Genomic DNA, 18,850 nt, shown 5'->3' with positions numbered 1-18,850 from the left:
TAAATTGTCGTCGGCTGTGCCGTTCTTGGACAGCACCGTCTCCGAAAAGTTGGTAGAAGGATGAATGGCGTCGTGGTCAGGCACAGCCGCTGTCATCGTGTAGCTTGAGCCACCACCCTTCTCAGAATGCACATCTCTGCTCATCACCAGCAGGAGGGTTTGAAAAGATTATTATACGAAACAGAATGAAGAGGAAGCGATGCCACAGTTTGTCTTCGAATGAATGGCATACTAGATACATAAGTAGTGATCTTAGAAGGCCCATTGAGTCCCATATATATGAAGACATTGGCAAAGTAATTGAGAGGGATCTAGTATCTAGTTGACTACCACTCTGGTTGAGTCATACCATCGTTGCACTTATTGTAACTGTCCGACTAACATAGAAATGGCGTACCCCAGCTTGGCGTGCATAAGGCTATCTATACACCCCTGTAGATAGTCTCCAGTTATGATGGAACCTTAGATTAAGTGTGGAGGCATCTACTATAGTGTCTTCCGGTTATCAGTTGCTTTAACCTTTCTTGATTCGAAGCTAATCAAGTACTTTCCCACGCCTCATTATGCTGATAGGACACACCCTCTGCTTGTCTTCAATGCCTAGAGGAGAAGATGACATGAACAGTACTAGTGTATGATCATAGACGGAGCAGGTAAGCGCTGATAGTCCCTAGCCGTACTAGGAAGAATAAGGAAAGGTTCCAATTAAACCTACTAGGTGGCGTGTGATTGTTGTCTGATATATTATCTTGACTCTTAGCACCAACTGAAAATAGTTCAGGTAAGTAGGTATACGATTAGCCCATTGCAGCTGACTGAGCTGCGTTATCGAACTTACTAGAATTGAAGAACATTGGTCACGTTGTATACATCTAAACGAACCTCCCTCTTCTATAGTACTAAATGCTGCGGTAGCAATTGAAAGCACCAATCAGAATCCCCACATCAAACGGTTCAACCACCCTCTGCAAATCCTAACCTAACCACTAGTCTAGTAGTGGTAGGTAAGTACGTGGATAGCTCAGCGCTAATGCATTCCAACCCGTCCATCTATCCACCTAACAAACCATCTATCCCTCTACTATTCATCCACAGATTCAACCCCACCCGAACAATACTACTTAATACTATCTATCATGACCCTCCACCCCCCAACCCGACAAATCTACACCACCAGCGACCGCATAACAGATTTCCTCCAACACATCATCACCCAAGATGCCCCCACCACAATACTACTCATATGCTCAACGAAGGAACAATTCCTAGAACAGTTATTACTCGCCTCAAGCTCCAGAAGTGAAGAACACAATCAACATAATCACATACTTACCAAAAACACCATCGGGGTGCTGTCCAAATCAAGCAGCATTAAGTTAGTGTACTGCCCTACGCTGGAGCATCTTCGAGCGTATTTGTCTGTGGTACGATCGCCGGAAGGTGGTGTAGGGTTACAACGAGAGTTGTTGACTACTACTACAGAGGAGAAGGAAAGGCAGACGAAACAACCACCACCTCTGATGGCTATTCTGAACCCGTTGGCTTTACATGTTCCTACTTCGGAGTTCTCTGCTCAGGGGTTGTCGAGGACGTTTGCGGCGGTGGTGGAGGTGGCGGATCGAGGGGGGATGGATCTTGTGCTGTGTGAATGTAGAGATGTTGGTGATTCTATGGGGAGTGGGAGGGGGGAGGTCTCATGGCATACGCAGGTGCCGTTGTTGAACAGCTCTATGCGGGTTGGAGAGGAAAGTACTTCGTATCGAGGGGGTGGAGTACCAGTTAAAAGGGTCGTGCAGCGGTGGTTTGAGTTTAATGATAATGAGGCTCCGATTACAGACACTAAAATTATAGACCTCTGACGATTTGAATGACAGTAATAGAGCAAGATATGTAATATAAGACAATGTAAACCCCCATAATCAAACGGGTATCCTTGAACCAGCCCTAAACTCCCGATTTGACACCGTAATGAATTCCCAAACTTATAGGCATTTCTCCATGTCCGTGATATAGAGTTTGATATGTGACTCCAACTTCAAGTATTCATCGTGAGCGCTTTGAATTTCGCTTTCAATGTTCTCCTTGAGATCGGCCATCTGGGGAAGAATTAGTAAAGCATGTAAAGCCGAAGGAATCAAGCGATATTTACCTTCTTTTCAGTTTGTTCGATCCGGATTCTCCTCCGCTCCATGTCGCGCTGCTTTTCAGCTCGCTCCTCCCTGAGTTGTTTCTGGACCTCCCGGAGTTCTTCCATACGCGCCTGCGCTACTTCCGCTTTTTCTTGAGCATTCTTTCGTAGAGCCTCGATCCTCTCATTCCATCGTGCCAGCTGCCGCTGCAGCAACTTCTCGGTCTGCTCCACCTCCCTAACATTGTTCCCTCGCTCGGAAATGGCTTCTCTATTTCTAGAGGCCCTTGACTCTTCATCATCTTCCTTTTGCAGTTCCACGGATATATCTTCGAGAAGGCGCACGCAGGCTTGCACGTCGTTACTAACAACCGTAAATGTGTCTGATGATGTTTGCAGAGCCCTCGCTCGTTTTTCCATCGCATCGATTTGCGCTTTCTCGCGGAGGAGATTCTCCGACAATTCACTCAACGAGGCCTGGAGAGAGATGGGGCTCTCCATTACATAAGGACGCAGTTTCTCAACTTCTTGCCGCGTACGAACGACCCTTTCTGTCTTCTCCTCGAGTTGCGCTTGCCGTCTTGCCTTATCCGCCTTGGCTCTTTCTAGCATCTCGGCCACTCGCTCTTGGTTGCGCCGCAGTTCCAGTAGTCGCGCTTTCAACTCGTCGTTACGTCGTACCTTGTCCTTCACTTGTGCCTCGTTGGCCTTCATAGTCCGGCGCATTTCTTCGAGGCGCTGCTCCATCTCCTGGTTCTCCGTGTACAGGGTGTCAATGCGCGATTTGACCTTCTCGCCCTTGTTGAAGTGCTCATCAATAACGGGCGTTTGAGATTCGCGGAATCTGACAAAGTTGATGAGGTAGGAAAATATCTTGACGAGACGATCATGAGTAGGCTTGGTAAGATCGGTAAACATAAAATCATTGACACCGCACTATATCTCCGTATGCCGTGTTAGATCCAACTGAGCTCGCCTGGTTTAGTATAAAGCGGGTTCATACGCACCTCCATCATCAACCGCCGTAAGCTGGTAAAGAACCCCATGAGGTTGCGCGTGTCAGTAGGTACGATGTCGGGGTAGTCGCCGCAGATATCATCCGCCGCAGCTCGCATCGCTGGCTCTACGGTTTCGCGTGTCATATTCATGAGGAGCTCAGCAAACCATTCAAAGACCATTTGAATCTGTTGCGGGTTTGGCTTGATCAAGTCGGCGGCGGTGAAAGGGATGCCGATGTCATTAATGCATCCTGCGATTTCCTTGTCCGGCTGCTAGCAGTATTAGATATTGTAAGCGAAGATGCCTTGTTCGACCGTGAACTGACCAGGCGCATGAGAGCATCATTATCATCCTCCTTTTTGCGACCTCTATTGTGGTGTTGCTGGGAGCCATGGAATTGCTGGCTCATTCGGCTGCCGTACGCCATTGTTCCTCGCAGTCCAAGCTAAGACGATGAGCTACAGAAATCACTCGAACACGGCCAAGGCAGAGTGGTGGCGAGATTGGTGCCCGCTCGATGGATGTTATGATGATTGTTTACTGCGCAGGACTCGCATGGCAACCAGAAGCGGATTAGCGCGGTGGGAGAGGGGCATTGCAGACAAACAATGCAAACTTACTCCACGCTTCCCTTTTTCGATGACTCTTTGCGGCGGCCACAGCGGAATTACCTGTGGACAGTGAACCAGTGTTAGAGAGTGCTTTCTTGCTGTGAACGCGAGGTTTTCCAGCTCACGGCTCTCAACTTCTCGGAGTATTATCGCTTCTCGGCGTTCTTCAGACATCATGGCAGCTCCCACATCGGCCGCCGCCAAGCCGTTCGAGTAAGTCACCTACTTCACATCCAGGAAGTTCTAGTCCTTTGGATCGCTAATATTTGTTCTTTCCAGCATTGTCGCGACCTACAATGACTTGCTCCGCTCCGACCCCGACCTGACTATGCCAATTGCAGCTATCGAAGCTCTGGTACTACTCCTTACAAACTCTCCCTCCTCGACGATATCCGAGACGCTCGACCTTCTCGAGAAATCTACTGCACACCTGAAACAGTCGATTCCGAACCCCATTGGTCTCTCCGCTGGAACCGACCTCTTCCAGCGGTACCTGATCACTACCCTGCAGAGACCCGGACAGCTCGGGCCCGCAGGTGATTTCAACGCGATTAGGGCGCATCTTCTGTCCAACGGACGGTTGTTCATTAGACGTGCGAAGGAGAGTCGAGACAAGATCGCGGCGTTTGGACGAGGCTTTGTACGCGATGGAAGCACAGTTTTGACGAACGGAGGATCGCGAGTTGTCGCTTCGTTGCTACAGAAGGCCGCGGATGAAAAGGGCGGCCCATCGGCAGTGCGGTTCAAGGTGATCTATGTCCTGTCATCGGCGAAGGGTACTGGTGCGCATTCCGATGAGCCGGAGGGTATGGAGACTGTGCGCGCTCTCCGGGCGAAGGGAGTTCCTGTCGCTACGATCCCGGAGTCGGCTGTTGCATACTCGATGGGCAAGGCCGATACTGTCATTGTCGGTGCTGAGGGTGTGGTTGAAAACGGTGGAATCGTGTCGCGCATGGGAACCTACCAGATTGGTCTTCTTGCTAAGGCTATGGGCAAACCCTTCTACGTTGTGGCGGAGAGCCACAAGTTCGTCCGTATCTACCCGCTCAGCCAGTATGATTTGCCGATTGAGCAGCGCGTGATCGATTTCAAGACTGAAGAAGATGTTGCCGACGAGGCGAAGCAACAGCAAGCTTTGTCTACGGATGCAGCTGTTGCCAAGGCCGTCAAAACGGCAGACAGTGCTGATGTAGTTGACTTCACTCCCCCCCATCTGATCTCTGCCTTGATTACCGACAGCGGTGTCTTGACGCCAAGTGCGGTCAGTGAGGAGCTGATCAAGATTTGGTTCTAATTCTCTATTTCCATTCCGCGCCCTTCCATACAGGCATGAGGCGTGGAGCTTGTGATGTCTTTTAAAAACTGAATGAAGCGGATTGGCGTTAAGGTCATGATATCTCCGGATACTCAAGGTGTTTATTGGTTTGCAATGTGATGTCTGTCTGCAAATCTCAAAGAAAATAACAGCTGAATAGAACTAGGCTTACAAGTCCGACAAGGACCGTAGCAATTACTATCTTTCAATATACAAAATGCAGAATCCCGGCATATTGGCTATTCACAGCCACACCCGCCGCCGTTGTTTCATGCCACACTAAGATAATCTTAGTACGCCTCACCGCGTTAGTGGTGTTTCTGTCTTAAGGGGGCAGATGTAGCTGACTACTAGTCATCATTCTTGCCTATGAATTACGTGAGACATTCGAAGCGTGTGAGCCAACCTGCTCTATACTTGCGTCATAGTATGTTTGTTTGTATTTGTATTGTAAGCCATACGGTTTGCGGGGGATTCTGCCGAGGCTATCCTCATTCAACATTCAAGGCAGTAGGCGGTGAAGGAGGCAACGGACTTGCCATATTAGGCTGGAAGTACTCCGTAATGGCTTCCCCCTATGATTTCATTCCGCGATGGACATCTTGTTCATGAACTCCTACCATGTAGTTTATCTACCCCCCTGCAGCCGCCATTGGCTTTCATTTTCTTACTGTACCATGCTCCAAGCCTTGTTCATGATGTGTCATTCGTCTTACTCCCTGCATTAAGCCTGTACACCTGATACCGTCGATCGCAAAAGACTTCCGCCCTACGTCTCCTTGTCTGCGCGCAGTTTCGTATTCGTTTCTGCTGATCGGCCGCTGCACGAGCCAGCCTTACCAGCCCGCGGTCATACTCCGTCTTTTGCTATAGGATCCACCTCAAACGTCCAGCACTCACCCCCCTTCCTGCCTGTGTCAGCTTTCTGCATGTGTCAGATTTCGTCTATCTATATAACTATTGGGGTGCTGGCTCTCCGGTTCCTTGGATCCATGTGAACCGACGAATTTCTCCTATTGCTCTTTTCCCTGCCCGCAGCATGTCTTCGGCCGTTCAACCACCTAATGGCTCCCCTTTACTACGGCCCCGTGCCGTTCCGGGGTCGAAGAATCTAGACGATTTAACGGCAATTTCCCCCTTGGAGAAAGCTGATTCGAGGCAAGTACTTGCATACGGAATTACTAGAATGGCTGGTGCTAACTTTCCTTACTAGTGGTCGCTCAACCCCGGTCCCCGACGATGCTCCCCCCTCCGCGCATTCAATCTCCACGGCAAGAAAGCAAGCACGAGCCCGGACTCGAATATTTTATACAATCGATTATGTTCCTCGAGTATCTCATTTTGACCCGCGGAGCGAGTACCGCGACTTCCGCGGCTTCTATACCCTGTTTTGGATTGCATTGTTTATCATGGTCGTTACTACGATGCTTCGGAATATCAAGGATACTGGCTATCCCCTGAGGATCAGAGTATGGAGCCTGTTGTCAGAAAATGTGTGGTCCATGGGGTTCAGTGACGTGGCCATGGTGGTCAGTAGCGCAGTGGTCCTGCCGCTCCACCATCTCATACGAAAGAGCGGTAGCTTGATGCGTTGGGGAAGAGGTGGCATGGTCGTGCAAAGCATCTTCGAGGCAGGCTGGGCCATTCTATGGATCAAGTAAGTTGGCATCTCACTGTACCTTCGGCTAGATGCAGCAGCTAACCAGGCTCGTAGTTGGCCGTTTATGATGCGCTGGACCTGGACGGCCCAGGTCTTCTTCACCCTTCATACTCTAACCATTCTGATGAAGGTGCACTCCTATGCGTTCTACAATGGTCATCTGAGTGAGACGCAGCGTCGACTAGCGTCGCTCGACAAGCCAGGGAAAGTCTCATTGGAAGCGCCAATCCCCTACCCAGATGCATCCCCCCGTCGACGCTCGGTAGCCCGGCGTGCGAGCCACCATGCGCGCTCCGAGTCGATCGCTGAATTGCGCGAGGACTTGGCCACAGAGCTCACCTCTCCTATGGGAAACGTCACCTATCCCCAGAATCTTACCGTTGTTAATTATGTCGACTTTGTATTCTGCCCCACTCTCTGCTACGAGTTGGAATATCCTCGGAGCAAGGAAAGACGGTGGATCGAAATCGGCTTGAAGACTTTGGCTATCTTCGGATGCATTTTCCTATTGACATTGACAAGCGAAGAGTTTATCCTCCCTGTCCTGACAGAGGCCAATATCCAATTGCACAAGGTGTCAAGCGCGGCCGAAAAAGCCCTGATTCTCGCGGAGACCATCAGCATGCTTCTGTTCCCCTTCATGGTCACGTTTCTTCTTGTGTTCCTGGTGATCTTCGAATATGTTTTGGGCGCCTTCGCGGAACTAACTTGTTTCGCTGATCGTCACTTTTACTCAGACTGGTGGAATTCATGCGACTGGTTAGTGGAAGCTTATGAAGCCTCTTTGATGATGGCTACTAATTTGGCTACAGGCTCGAGTTCTCCCGCGAATGGAACATCCCAGTTCACCACTTCCTCCGCCGCCATGTATACTTTCCCTCGCTATCAAACTTCTCCAAGCCGGTCGCCATGTTTATCACTTTTCTCGTCAGCGCCATTGCCCACGAGTTGGTTATGAGCTGCATCACCAAGAAGCTCCGTGGCTACGGATTCTTAGCGATGATGCTCCAGCTACCCATCGTTGCGGTACAAAAGTCCAAATACGTCCGAGGAAAGACAACACTAAACGTACTTTTCCCCTCCTGAATACTGTGCCCCAAACCAAATACTGACTCAATCCAGAACCTCTTCTTCTGGCTATCTATGATTTTCGGATTATCACTGGTAAGCTTACTAACAACTTTACACCCGGACTTCTCGATCAACTCTAACCTACCGCAGATGTGTGCGCTTTACGTCCTCGTCTAGACGCACGAAGCCAAAAATCCCTATTAGCAGTTGGCTACAAATCTCCCCGCGACCTACCTGGCACCACCCCATCTTATTCCGAGTCTGTAACATAGCATATTCGACGTACATTATCGTTTGAGCTTGTCTCTTATCATTTCGCTTTACATATATACTACCATACACATATACATGCACGCTTACATTCTATATACCCTGCTTGTTGGTTTGGCATTGTACATCATCCGTCGGATTTATTGCATATTTCGTCTTACATTATGTTTTCTTCCATTTATCAGTCATATTCTGAGAAGGACTACTTTGCGTTAAGAGAAAGATAATAGATTGGTCTATCTTAAGTGTTGATGGTATAGATGGACTCATGTACTATAACACCTATTATATTGATGGATTTAGATATACAGCTTACATACTGAGTATGAAGAAAACCAACAGGGTAAAACTAGGTGGGATCTGGATACTCTTTACGATCAAATTCAGCTATACCGAGCTAGTACTACGACCACTACTTTCTCTATATACCCATATTTCGAGTATATGACTCGTTGTCTAAGCCAACAAATATCGGAGACGCCAGTTACACACAGCCAAATCGAATATAAGACCAAAGAAAGAGATACTGTAAATTGTTTCACAGAAACAAACCGCACTCACCAGCGGCTTCATGCCTGAGTACCTGCCTCTATAATCCAATTTGTATTCCTAGAGCAACACAGCCAAAACTGAAACGCCGATAATGAAACCAAAAATCAACTAATGACAGAGATATGCCCATGCCTAGAACATGAAGCACTTGTATTGCGAGAGCGATAGATATCCAGTATCAAACAAAACCTGTAGCGGTGTCTAGTCCGTCAAGGACAAGAGACACGTGACGTCACCGATCAAGGTGACGTACTCTTGGTTTCGAGTTGGGTGTGTGATGTGTATCATGCGAAGATGAAGTGAGCCGAACAACTTACATATGCTCAATCGGCTCTTCAGGGAGAAGAATCTCTTGGTCGCGGCGAGAACTAGGAAGGCAGGCTTTGAGCGGCGGGCGGACAATATCGTTGAAGAGGAAGGTTCCGTAGACGAGGAGCGCGAAGCCGGCGACTTGTAGCCATTTGAAGGTCTCCCAGCCCAGAGCGAGGGAGACGAGCCAGATGAAGAGGGTCCGGCAGGTGTCAATAGTACTGCGGGAAGTAGCGGATACGGTGTGGGTGACGGAGAGACCGAAGAAATTGAATCCGCTGAGATTGTCCCAATTAGTATGTTGTTGACGGATAAGGAGGGGTGTTAGGAAGAGACTCACCCAATACTGATCATGATCAAGAAACTGGACATGGCGATTGCTCGGTTATGGAAAACCTGGCTCCATCCTTCCTTTGCATCGAAGTAGCCGTAGCGGCCGGCCTCCGTACGTCCGATGGTCAAGTACAAGATGATCGAGCCAATGACGGTGACAGAGAACCCGAAGATACCTTCCCAGCCAACGACCTGGAGGGGGTCCATTTCATAGTTTTCCAAGATCCACTCTTCCAGAACGAATTGGGACGCAGTGAAGATCTGGGCTGCGGCTATAAGCAGCACACCAACGACAGCTTTCAGTGCTTCCGGAGACCGTGTTGTTGCCTGGACTTCTCGGATAGCATGGGTCACTACGGCAGCAGCACTTCCTTGGGTGACGTCGTGCCCTTGGTTGTCGGCGAAGAGGGCACCTGCAAGACCGACCAGAGCAACGCCTAAGACCACAATGAACAGCGCCAACCAATGATAGAGATATAGTTTGCGGTGGAGGAAAAGAACACTGAAGAGGCCGACGAATAGAACGAGGGCACCGCGAGTCATCTGGTAGACACTGGCAGCAACAAAGAGCAACCCGACGTTCATCAGAGTTGTGCCCGCGATATCGCAGCACGCTGGTGCAGCAAGAAGAAAGATCTTGTATCCTCGAAGGTGAACGCGACCGTCTGCTAGCGTGGCGGGCTTCGTGACATCATCTGAAGCTTCTGGCCCTCTGATGGTATAATCTTCCTCATCGTCGAGTCCTTCCGTATTGTTGACAGGGTGATAACCACCAGCTAGAAGAGGCGAAGAGTTGTTGGACAAGCGCGGAGCAAGATACCGTTGATATAGCCAGGTCATGAGAATCACCAGCCAGCTTCCCATTTCTCCGGTGAACATCTGAATACTGTCATCCAAGGGAGATTGTGAGCCGACATATGCAGACTAGGGCAAGGAGGGGAATACCTACGTTTGGATAACGGGTTGCTCGAAGGTGCGACGGTATTTGGGATAGGGCGAGTCGCAATTCCACACGCATTGCATGTCCTGTTCATCGGATGAGCGAAGAGGTGTGTGGCATAGAACAGTAGGGAAGTCAGACCTGGTATTTGTTGAGGATGGTGTTGCACACCCCGGTGACGAGCATCATCGTCACCAGGAATGGAACGGCAGCTTTATTCGCCATGATGACCCGAGTGTGGTAAGAAAATGAGGGACAAAAGGAGGAGTTGTTGAATAGTACAAAGCAGGGAAGAGGTAGAGGGGAGGTACTAAGGGCGATAGATAAGCCACTCGGTGGCTCACGTGGGTGGAGTGATAAGGTGGTCACAGGGAGGGAGGGAGTGGGTTAGTTGGCCAAGTCCGAAGAAGCTGACGATGGGTGGGAAGGCAAGAAGGAATTCAAGGCACATTCAAGTAGAATGGCGAGATTGATATTCGGAAGGAAGCTAGCAAACAGGGAGCTATTGAGCACCCATCCTGGAAGACCGAGGATAATCGATGGGAGAAACACGGAACAAAGCAGACGAGGATGATGGGTGGAAGATGGAGGGAGAGTTCATGGGGAAGAAGAGCCACAGCTTTCAGGTGGACAGGCTAACCTTATCGGCAGCTGATCCCGGAGTGGGTCTTGTCACGGGTCCGTATGGGGCGTATCATTACGGCTGACATACATACGGATAATCCAAAGTGAACTAGTTAACTAACTCTAGTTCTAGTTTAAGGACTAAGTATGCAATGCATCGAGATGTATACAGATGGAATATTGGTATAATTAAAGCTAGACTAGATGGTGCTTCAAAACAGCCATGGGATACACATCCAGTTATCCTCCTCAGCCCTAATTCTTTCTCCAGGCCGTGGCGGTTCTCACTCTTCAAACCATCCCCCGAGAGAGCCTTGCTCCCAGGGCGACTCAGCAAATAAACCCTCTTTTTTTATCACTCGCTCCGTCCAACGCCGCGCCAGAAGAATACCGACCAGTGAAAAGTAGAAAAAATGAAACACACAACACGTCACGAACTAGAAGTGACAAGTCCTCCTCGGCTTAATGTACAATAATCATTCGTGGTCCATGCCATAATGACATAGTAATCCGCACGCCTTTCGCCGGCTCAAATCATAAAAAGCTTCTCGTCACAGGCTACCTGCCTATATCGCACATATCGCGATGCCGCTATCGTCAACGTTGATCGCCCCGTCTTTGCGGTCGACCAGATCCCAATCAAATTCCTCCCATGGATCCGTCATCATAATTCCATCTTCTAGCCGGCCTGGGAAGGTAATCCAATCCGCTGGAAGCCAGCTGCCCTCACTCCCTTCGGTCTTACCATTGAGATCATCCGTCTTCGGAAGCTCGGTATCCTTGGGTGTTTGGGTTACGAGGCCAGTCTCAACGGAATCCGGTGTGTCTTTCGCTTGCGTGTTGGTAAACATCTCAGGGTTAAGGAATTCATCCATAGCACCGAATCCAAGGCCGCCGTCATCGGCGAACTCCATGAAGGTATCCTGTATCGCGTCGAGAGAGATCGCGCTGTTTGCCCATGGATCTTGGGGAGTTGCGTCCGCAGAGGGCCCTGGCTCAGCCATTTTGGCCGGCTCCTTCTTGCCGTCTTTGCCGGCGGTTGGCTTGAGGGGAGATGGCATTGCCGGTTTCGCGGTGGACGTGCGAGGCGTCAATTGTTGGTTCGATGCTGGCGAACTAGGCTTTGGTCCTACTTGGCTGGGAGCTCGCCCCATGGCGGCCGCACTTGTGGGCACTGGAGTGGCCGCCTCGAGTTTAACCTCGTGCTTTGAAGGTGACGAGGTTGCAGCGACCTTACCATTTACAAGCGGGATGCTCTTCAGGTCTGGAGCCCCACTCTTATCCTCGTCCTTCACGAGGCAGGTGCGGAAGCTCTCCAAAGCGAACTCCAGCGGGTTCTCAATGGGCTCTTCAACCTGGTGAGCCTCTGCAACGTGCCTGTCCAAGGCGTTTTGCGTCGCCAACCCTTGGTAGTGATGCTGACACTCCGGGACACTACACTTAAATGCCCCACCCAAGGCTGCACCGGTCGTCCGTGCATCGGCCGGTTTTCCTGCCTGCGCCTTGGAAGTTGGCGCCGCAGAAACGGGTGTAGCTCCGGTTTGGGACTGCTTGCGTTTCTTGGGGGGAGGAAGTTTCAGCTGTTCCGGAGGAACACTACCCGGGCCATAGGCATGGGGAACACCTTGAGGAGAAGGCGCTCCAAACGGGGCTTGGGGGATGGCAGCAGCGCCAGAAACAGTCTGGCTGGAGGCTCGGCGGGCACGCTGAAGTGCTTCCTCCTGCTGTTGCAATTGCTGCAGATTGCTTGCGTTCAGGGCGGGCATGTTGGCTTGGTTGGCCTGTTGCGCAGGTGCTCCCTGAGAGACGCTAAACCGTGGGCCTGGCATCTGTTGGTTGACGCGCGCAATCATGGTATGGAACAGCCTCTTGATGGAACCAGTGTAGAGCCCCAGATATTGTGGCGAAATTGTGAACTGGTCATTAAGAGTCCAATCAGGCCCTGGTTTGAATTGCCTCATTAAGTAGACCCGCTGGAAAGCATCGTCAGTAATGAACGAACCTCACATATAATGGAAAGGGAAAGCAATCGCTCAACTCACCATTGAAAGCAAACTGTGCACATTCTTCTCTTGTCCGGGAATTTTAGTAGCCAGAAATTGAATAAGATTATCCATTTTACTTAGGTAGTCAGTGATCTCCCGCAGCTGTTGCGCCATGGTTGCCTTTTGCTCTGGCGTAATGGATACAGGCTCCCCTGGAGGAGTGTTTCTAGCAATTTCGTTGTACAACTGCTTTAACTTTTCTGGCAACTTGTTCCATTGTTCCTCTGCATGCGCTCTGCTGATGGGAACACGGCCTTGAGGTTGCTGAGATTGCTGCCGGCGTAAATGTGCCTCGAACTGTGCGCGTTGCTGGGGCGTCATAGCAGCCAACTGCTCGCGAGTGAAAAGCATATTCGCCTTTGCCTGTGTGGGGGTTGCTCCCGCCTGAGAAGGAGCGGGAGGAGCGGGTTTCTGTTCTGGAGTGGGCTGAGATTCTGTAGACTCATCATGTGGCAACTTCCTTTTCTGTGCCTGTTTTGCGACAGGCCCTTTCGCATTCTTGCCAGACGGCACAGACTGGGCCTGAGCCTTGGTAGTCGAATTTTGCTGGGGCTGCTGCGCCGTTTGCTGTGAGGGCTGCGGCTCCGGTTTGACTTGAGGCATGGAGGGCGGCACAGTAACCGGGGGCTGCGGTGCTGATAGAGATTGTTGTTGTGCCTGTTGGGCGGCAAGAGCCTGGGCCGCTCGACTCTGGGCCGCCTGTATTTGCTTCTGTCGGTTTCTATGCAGCAATTCGCGGAGTTGATCATCGCTCAGGTTCTGCACCTGACTGCCTAAACGCTGGCGGGCCAATTGAATATCTTGCGCGGAGATGGGACGCATAACCGGCATATTCATTGGCATCTGCTGCTGGCCAGCTTGGAGCTGTGGGTTCATCAAAGGCTGCGGCTGCCCCTGGAACGGTGTCGGCATCCAAGGGCCTTGTCCACCCTGTTCGGGGTTGCGGGCATTCTCTTTGGACTGAGCAAGAATCTGAGCGAGATGGAGTTTCTGCAACGCCAGCAGCTTCGTGATGTCGGCGCCTCCCAGCAGTTGCGGGCTTGTGGCCGCCAATTGCTTCAGCTGACCCCAGGTCTTGATATTTTTCGGAACAGCCGAGGAGATGTTCGGATTGTTGCTCAATATCGCGGGCGGGAAGTGCAATCGATCCATTTCTTTGACCTGTTCTGGAGACATCTCCATACCGCCGCTATGCGCACGAAGAAGTTGAAGCTTATAGAGATCCTGCTGGCGCTGCTGTTGCTGCTGTTGCTGTCGCTGTTGGACGGACATCTGACCTGGCAGCATCTGGTTAGGCTGTTGGGCACCACCCATTCCCGCAAGTTGTTGTTGCAGATTAAGAGACGCTCGTAGGTTCTGCCCATTTTGCATCTGGCCGTTCATCATTTGGCCATTGATCATCTGCTGGCCTTGACCCGACTGCGATAGATTCTGCTGCATTGGCATGGACTGCTGCGAGGCGTTTGCCCTAGCCAGGGCCTGGTTGTTTGCCAGCGCACGCCGTTGATGGTTCATGAGAAACGCGCTTAACTGTTCGTTGCTCATCGAATTGAGTTGCTCCTGGATTTGCGGGGGGAGGTTAGGTGGAATCTGTGGTCTTTGCATAGACGGTTGTCCGTTCATTTGAATGTTCCCAGGCTGTTGTCCCATTCCCTGGGGTCGGGACGGAGGCCGGACTTGCGCTGTTCCTTGTGGCGGAGAAATCTGACCTGGAGCCATTGGCCGATTCAACATGGGCATAGCCGGGCTTTGTTGGGACATTTGATGCTGCATTCGCGCGCCAGGTTGGTTTTGAGACATTGCGAATTGTACTTTGGCAGCTGCTTGCACCCGTGCTTGGTCTTGCGCTGACTGGGATTGTGGCTGTGGCTGCGCCTGGAACTGAGATGCTTGTTGAGATCTATCCTGCGGCATAGTCTGTGCATTCTGCACATGCTGCTGGGCTAGAAACTGTGGGCTTATTCCAGAGCCGTTTATATTTGCCTGCGCGCCCTGGCCAAGCTGCTGTCCGACCTGGAACATATTCTGCGGCGTCGTGAATGGTTGCTGATTCATCTGGGAGGAGCTTGCGGGCACCACAAGTTGGCCTGCCTCCTGAGAGCGCAACCCATCGGCCTGTTGTCCCTGGATGTTCTCAACATTTCCAATGAACGATGACGGGTCCAAGCCTTGCTGGCTGCCTACCGAGAAGGAGTTGCGTTGTGCGTTTATCATATTCTGAAACATATGCCGCTGTGTGTTCATCATGGGGTCGCCCATCATGGCACTGTTGGGATCAACCCCAGCACCTGGCGGGCGAATATCACCCCGATTTTTCTTGAACCTCTTCAACTGGTTGAGCGCCTGAGAGCGAAAGAAGTAAGTGATCGGGTCCATGTTTTTCCGTTGCAAATACCCTCGCTGCTCGGGCGTCATGTTCTGCAGGTTCATCTTGATTTTCTCGAGATCCTCTGGCGAGGTCTTCGAGATGATCTGACTCGCTATGCGACAAACTTGTTCGTACTCAGAAGCGGAAAGGGTGTTTAAATCGTCCGAAAGCGCTGCCCCATTCGCAGGCTTTTGTTGCGGGCGCTGTTGCTGTAATATGTTCTGATGTTGCTGCTGCGCTTGCTGGCGGTGTTGCATTGCAGCTTGTTGGCTTATGTCACCCATGCCCATCGACATTTGCTGTTGTCCGGGTAAAGGCGATGCTTGCACGGGGCGATTCATTTGCGGGTTGAATGGCGGCTGTCCCAATCCAGGCATTCCCATAGCTTGCCCTTGGGGCATCATCCCACCTTGCATTACCGCTGCCTGTCTTGCACGAGTATCGCGAATATGAAGGAGCTTCTCATTGCATTCCCTTTCGTAATCGGCCTGAGAGACGCCATGATTAGAGCCCACGTAACACAAGGTAAAGGGAAGTAACAGTATCTACCTTCTGGCCAGCCTCTTTGAATGCCTTCTGTTCGAAGGTCAAGGCAGCATGCGCAGCATTCTGCATGTCTATACGAGGCTGGATTAAACGCAGTGAGGTGATCCTAGGAGGTGATGGATTAGCGTAGGCACCAGCCACTTCTTAGGGAATGGAAGGAGGGGGAGGGGTGCAAGTGAATTTATTTGAGTCAGGTTAGTGACGACAGGGATGCGCATGGTGGGAACCTACATTTGGTACACCTTGAGTGCTCGCTCTCTGATGGGAACATCCGCTCGCCAACCGGAATATTGACCCTGTGCCTGCAGCGCCTGTGCAACTTGCTGGAGGATTATCTGGTTATTCTCAGGTTTTGTCGGAAGTTGCATTTGGCCATGCGGCTTAACTCCGCCATTCATGGCCCCGCCAACATTGGGGAAGTTTGCCGGATTCATGTCAACAACCCCCCTCAATGGGGATCGAGGAGTAGTCCGCGCAAGCCGTCCGTGGGTGTCAGCATTCGCCGGCGTCAATGCCAAGCGCTACACTATGCGATAGACGAAATTGTAAGTCAAAGTAGACGGGCGCTCTTCCAGCAGACGTCGTCGGTGCGAGAGAGAAGTGGGATGAGACCGGCGGTGGGGCCTGAGGGGGGACGAGAGAAAGGAAAACGGGAAGACGATGCAGATGAGTCTCGTCGCAGGTTGATCGCGTCCGAGACTGTTGAGTTGATTGCGGCGTGGGCTTTCGCTGTAAACCCAGGTAGGTTGATGGGGGTGAAACGAAAGAAGACGAGCAATAGGAACAAGCACGGGACGGCGGTAGAACACGGGGGACCAACGCAGCAGGGAAACAAGGCGTTCGGGCACCAGTGTTCAAACAGAGCGGTTTCGTTGGCAGATGCCCGGGGGGGAGTGGCTTGGGGGGGTTGTCAGACTAAGCAGGATTGAGTCCGGTGGATGCTGGATCAGTGACAGGGATGTTGCAGTGGCACTGGGCCAGTGAGTGCAGAGCCGTTCGTCTCGATGACTATGGAGCTTCCCGGGGCTTTAAGAGTTGGGAAGATGGGTGGCAGGACGGGGAGAAATGACGAGGTAATTTCGGAAACCTAAGCGGGAAGGAGGAAAAATGAACAAGTTAGGATGTTGCTTCGATATTACAAAAGAAGAACAAGAACAAGAAGAAGAAGAAGAAGAAGAGAAGAAAGAGAAGGGCAAAAGCATCCAGCAGGGCAGTAAATTTCCAGCGTTCTGGTTTGGCAGTGAATGAATGCAGAAGTGCGCAAAAAGCCGAACGGTCGGAAAGAGGAGGACGCTAGAGTCAAGAAGGGGATCATCATACCTGAGTTTACAGTAAGACAGGTAACCCGATAACCAGCTGCACGGTGGCGTGTTCGACAAGCGTGTCAGCTGGGAGGGCAGGATTAGATGTAGAGAAAATGAGACGAGGAAAAAGGAAAAAAAGTGCCGAAGAGAATAGTGATAGTAATAGCAATAGTTTAAAAAAGAGAGAGAGGAGGGGTGTGTGGTCAATGAGAAAGGAAATAAACAGCCAGAGAGGAATCGGTCTGAGAAACTCGAGTGGTAAAGAGAGAGTGAGTGAGAGGGTGGGAAAGGCGGAGATCGCGAAACCAGGGAATTAGACTAGGAAGGGAGGAATAGCCGGGTTATGAAGAAGGTAAAATTGAGTGGGTAAAAAACAAAAAGAAAAAGGAAAATATAATAAGAAAAGGAAATAGAAAATAATAAGATAATAAAAAAAAGGAAGGGAAATCTTTTGAAAAGAAAATATAAAAAAACAAAAAATCACAACAGAATATAATAACCTCGACAAATCCCAATATATGGATAACAAAGGGGAGAATGAGGAAGATAGAGAGGGGGGGTGTGGTTAAGGGAGATTGAAGGTGGGAGGAGGAGGAGGAAGCAGGCAAGAAATGTTGAAGATCCCGCTTGAAGGAGGGAGAAAACGAGCGGGCAAGAGGGAGGAGGAGGGCAGGCGATGCTGTGCTGGGGTTAAGGAAGTCTAAGTTTGGATGATGGTAACGGTAAGGTAATTGAGCAATTGATGGGAGTGGTGTGCCTAAGGCGCGAGTTTGGGTTAGTGTGGCCGAGAGGAGCCAGACTAACAGGTACTAGACTTCCCAAGGCCCTTCTTGGGGATCTGCCCGTTGGTGCTCGTCGTCGGTCGGGCAAGGTTAGGGAAACTTAATTAGTCCCTCAACTAGGACCAAGTGGGTATCTTTTCTACTTGCCGTAGGTCCAGAGTGGGCTGCCTGCTTAAGGTACACCCTCTTCCCGTCGCTTGGTATTTTAAAAAAAGAGATGTAAGTAAAAGTAATAGATACTTCTCCAAAGAATAATTACCAGTATGTAGTCTTAAGTAGAAGTAACTATCTAACTAACTGACTAACTAGTACTTTGTATCGAATCAATCCTCTTCTTTATTCTTTCATCCAATAAGTCAATGTATTGACTGTCCCTTTCTCAATCTTCTGACCCGGTCTCCATCCATGGATTCTTCCTCACAAGATAGAGGAAAACAGAGTTGGGTGTCGTGCAAATGACGGCTGCAGAGATGGGGGGACGACCAAAGCGGGCCATCTTTTCCTTCTCGGTACCGGTCCCCTGCTGCCCATTTCCAGTTCATCATGACTGGCTCTGACTCTTGACTGATTGATTGAATGACTGACTGAAGGTGACTTGAACTACTGACTTACTTACTTACTACTTACTAACTAACTATCCGTCTACTTACTAGTACCGTATTGGCCTGGTCCGGGTGACTGGCTGAAAGGGACGCAAGGTCTGTCAGGCCAAGAAATGTTGGTTTCGCAGACCTTCCGCATCGAATCAAATGCTTCATGTTTTTTCTTTCTTTTCCTCTCATTTCTTTTTTTTTTTTTTCCAGCTCTTTTCTTTTTCTTTTTTCACCCTACTCTTCCAATGGTCTCAATATCCCGCACAGGGGCCGACCATTCTGGTTAGTAGTAGTACACAGCCTGAAGGAGTAGTCGGTTGGTCAGGTCCCCTCCCCCCTCCACCCATACCTTCACCCAATTAGTGTGCATGAACCTTTGGAAATAAAAAAGTCTCTTTTT

At 50.4% G+C, this 18,850-nt stretch overlaps 6 protein-coding genes across 6 annotated transcripts; 3 read left to right on the top strand and 3 right to left on the bottom strand.

The window, feature by feature from the left end:
• Nucleotides 1–1,982: 1,982 nt before the first annotated feature.
• On the bottom strand, nt 1,983–3,554 carry nuf2 (kinetochore-associated Ndc80 complex subunit NUF2; the record flags this gene model as incomplete). Its single annotated transcript, XM_035495288.1, has 4 exons — nt 1,983–2,096; nt 2,150–3,064; nt 3,136–3,396; nt 3,453–3,554. The coding sequence occupies 4 exons, from the start codon at nt 3,552–3,554 to the stop codon at nt 1,983–1,985; spliced, it is 1,392 nt and encodes a 463-aa protein (XP_035351181.1).
• Nucleotides 3,555–3,913: 359 nt separating this feature from the next.
• AtWU_00171 (translation initiation factor eIF2B subunit alpha) lies at nt 3,914–5,032 on the top strand (the record flags this gene model as incomplete). The annotated part of the gene is made up of 2 exons (XM_035495287.1): nt 3,914–3,951; nt 4,018–5,032. The coding sequence occupies 2 exons, from the start codon at nt 3,914–3,916 to the stop codon at nt 5,030–5,032; spliced, it is 1,053 nt and encodes a 350-aa protein (XP_035351180.1).
• Nucleotides 5,033–6,092: 1,060 nt separating this feature from the next.
• On the top strand, nt 6,093–7,961 carry AtWU_00170 (putative sterol o-acyltransferase (APE2); the record flags this gene model as incomplete). The annotated part of the gene is made up of 6 exons (XM_035495286.1): nt 6,093–6,211; nt 6,267–6,710; nt 6,768–7,472; nt 7,526–7,781; nt 7,836–7,877; nt 7,935–7,961. The coding sequence occupies 6 exons, from the start codon at nt 6,093–6,095 to the stop codon at nt 7,959–7,961; spliced, it is 1,593 nt and encodes a 530-aa protein (XP_035351179.1).
• Nucleotides 7,962–8,919: 958 nt separating this feature from the next.
• Nucleotides 8,920–10,413, bottom strand: AtWU_00169 (putative nucleotide-sugar transporter; the record flags this gene model as incomplete). Its single annotated transcript, XM_035495285.1, has 4 exons — nt 8,920–9,193; nt 9,256–10,134; nt 10,198–10,274; nt 10,330–10,413. The coding sequence occupies 4 exons, from the start codon at nt 10,411–10,413 to the stop codon at nt 8,920–8,922; spliced, it is 1,314 nt and encodes a 437-aa protein (XP_035351178.1).
• A 965-nt stretch (nt 10,414–11,378) lies between these two features.
• On the bottom strand, nt 11,379–16,139 carry AtWU_00168 (uncharacterized protein; the record flags this gene model as incomplete). Its single annotated transcript, XM_035495284.1, has 4 exons — nt 11,379–12,785; nt 12,855–15,713; nt 15,775–15,877; nt 16,003–16,139. 4 exons carry the CDS (start codon nt 16,137–16,139, stop codon nt 11,379–11,381), a joined length of 4,506 nt encoding a protein of 1,501 aa, XP_035351177.1.
• A 6-nt stretch (nt 16,140–16,145) lies between these two features.
• Nucleotides 16,146–16,700, top strand: AtWU_00167 (uncharacterized protein; the record flags this gene model as incomplete). Its single annotated transcript, XM_035495283.1, has 1 exon — nt 16,146–16,700. The coding sequence occupies one exon, from the start codon at nt 16,146–16,148 to the stop codon at nt 16,698–16,700; it is 555 nt and encodes a 184-aa protein (XP_035351176.1).
• Between the last annotated feature and the right edge of the window lie 2,150 nt (nt 16,701–18,850).

This window comes from Aspergillus tubingensis, assembly GCF_013340325.1.
Source record: "Aspergillus tubingensis WU-2223L DNA, scaffold_1, whole genome shotgun sequence".
NCBI classification, from domain to species: Eukaryota; Fungi; Ascomycota; class Eurotiomycetes; order Eurotiales; family Aspergillaceae; genus Aspergillus; species Aspergillus tubingensis.
Note: the sequence above shows the minus strand (reverse complement) of the source record. Positions and strands in the feature narration are given on the sequence as shown.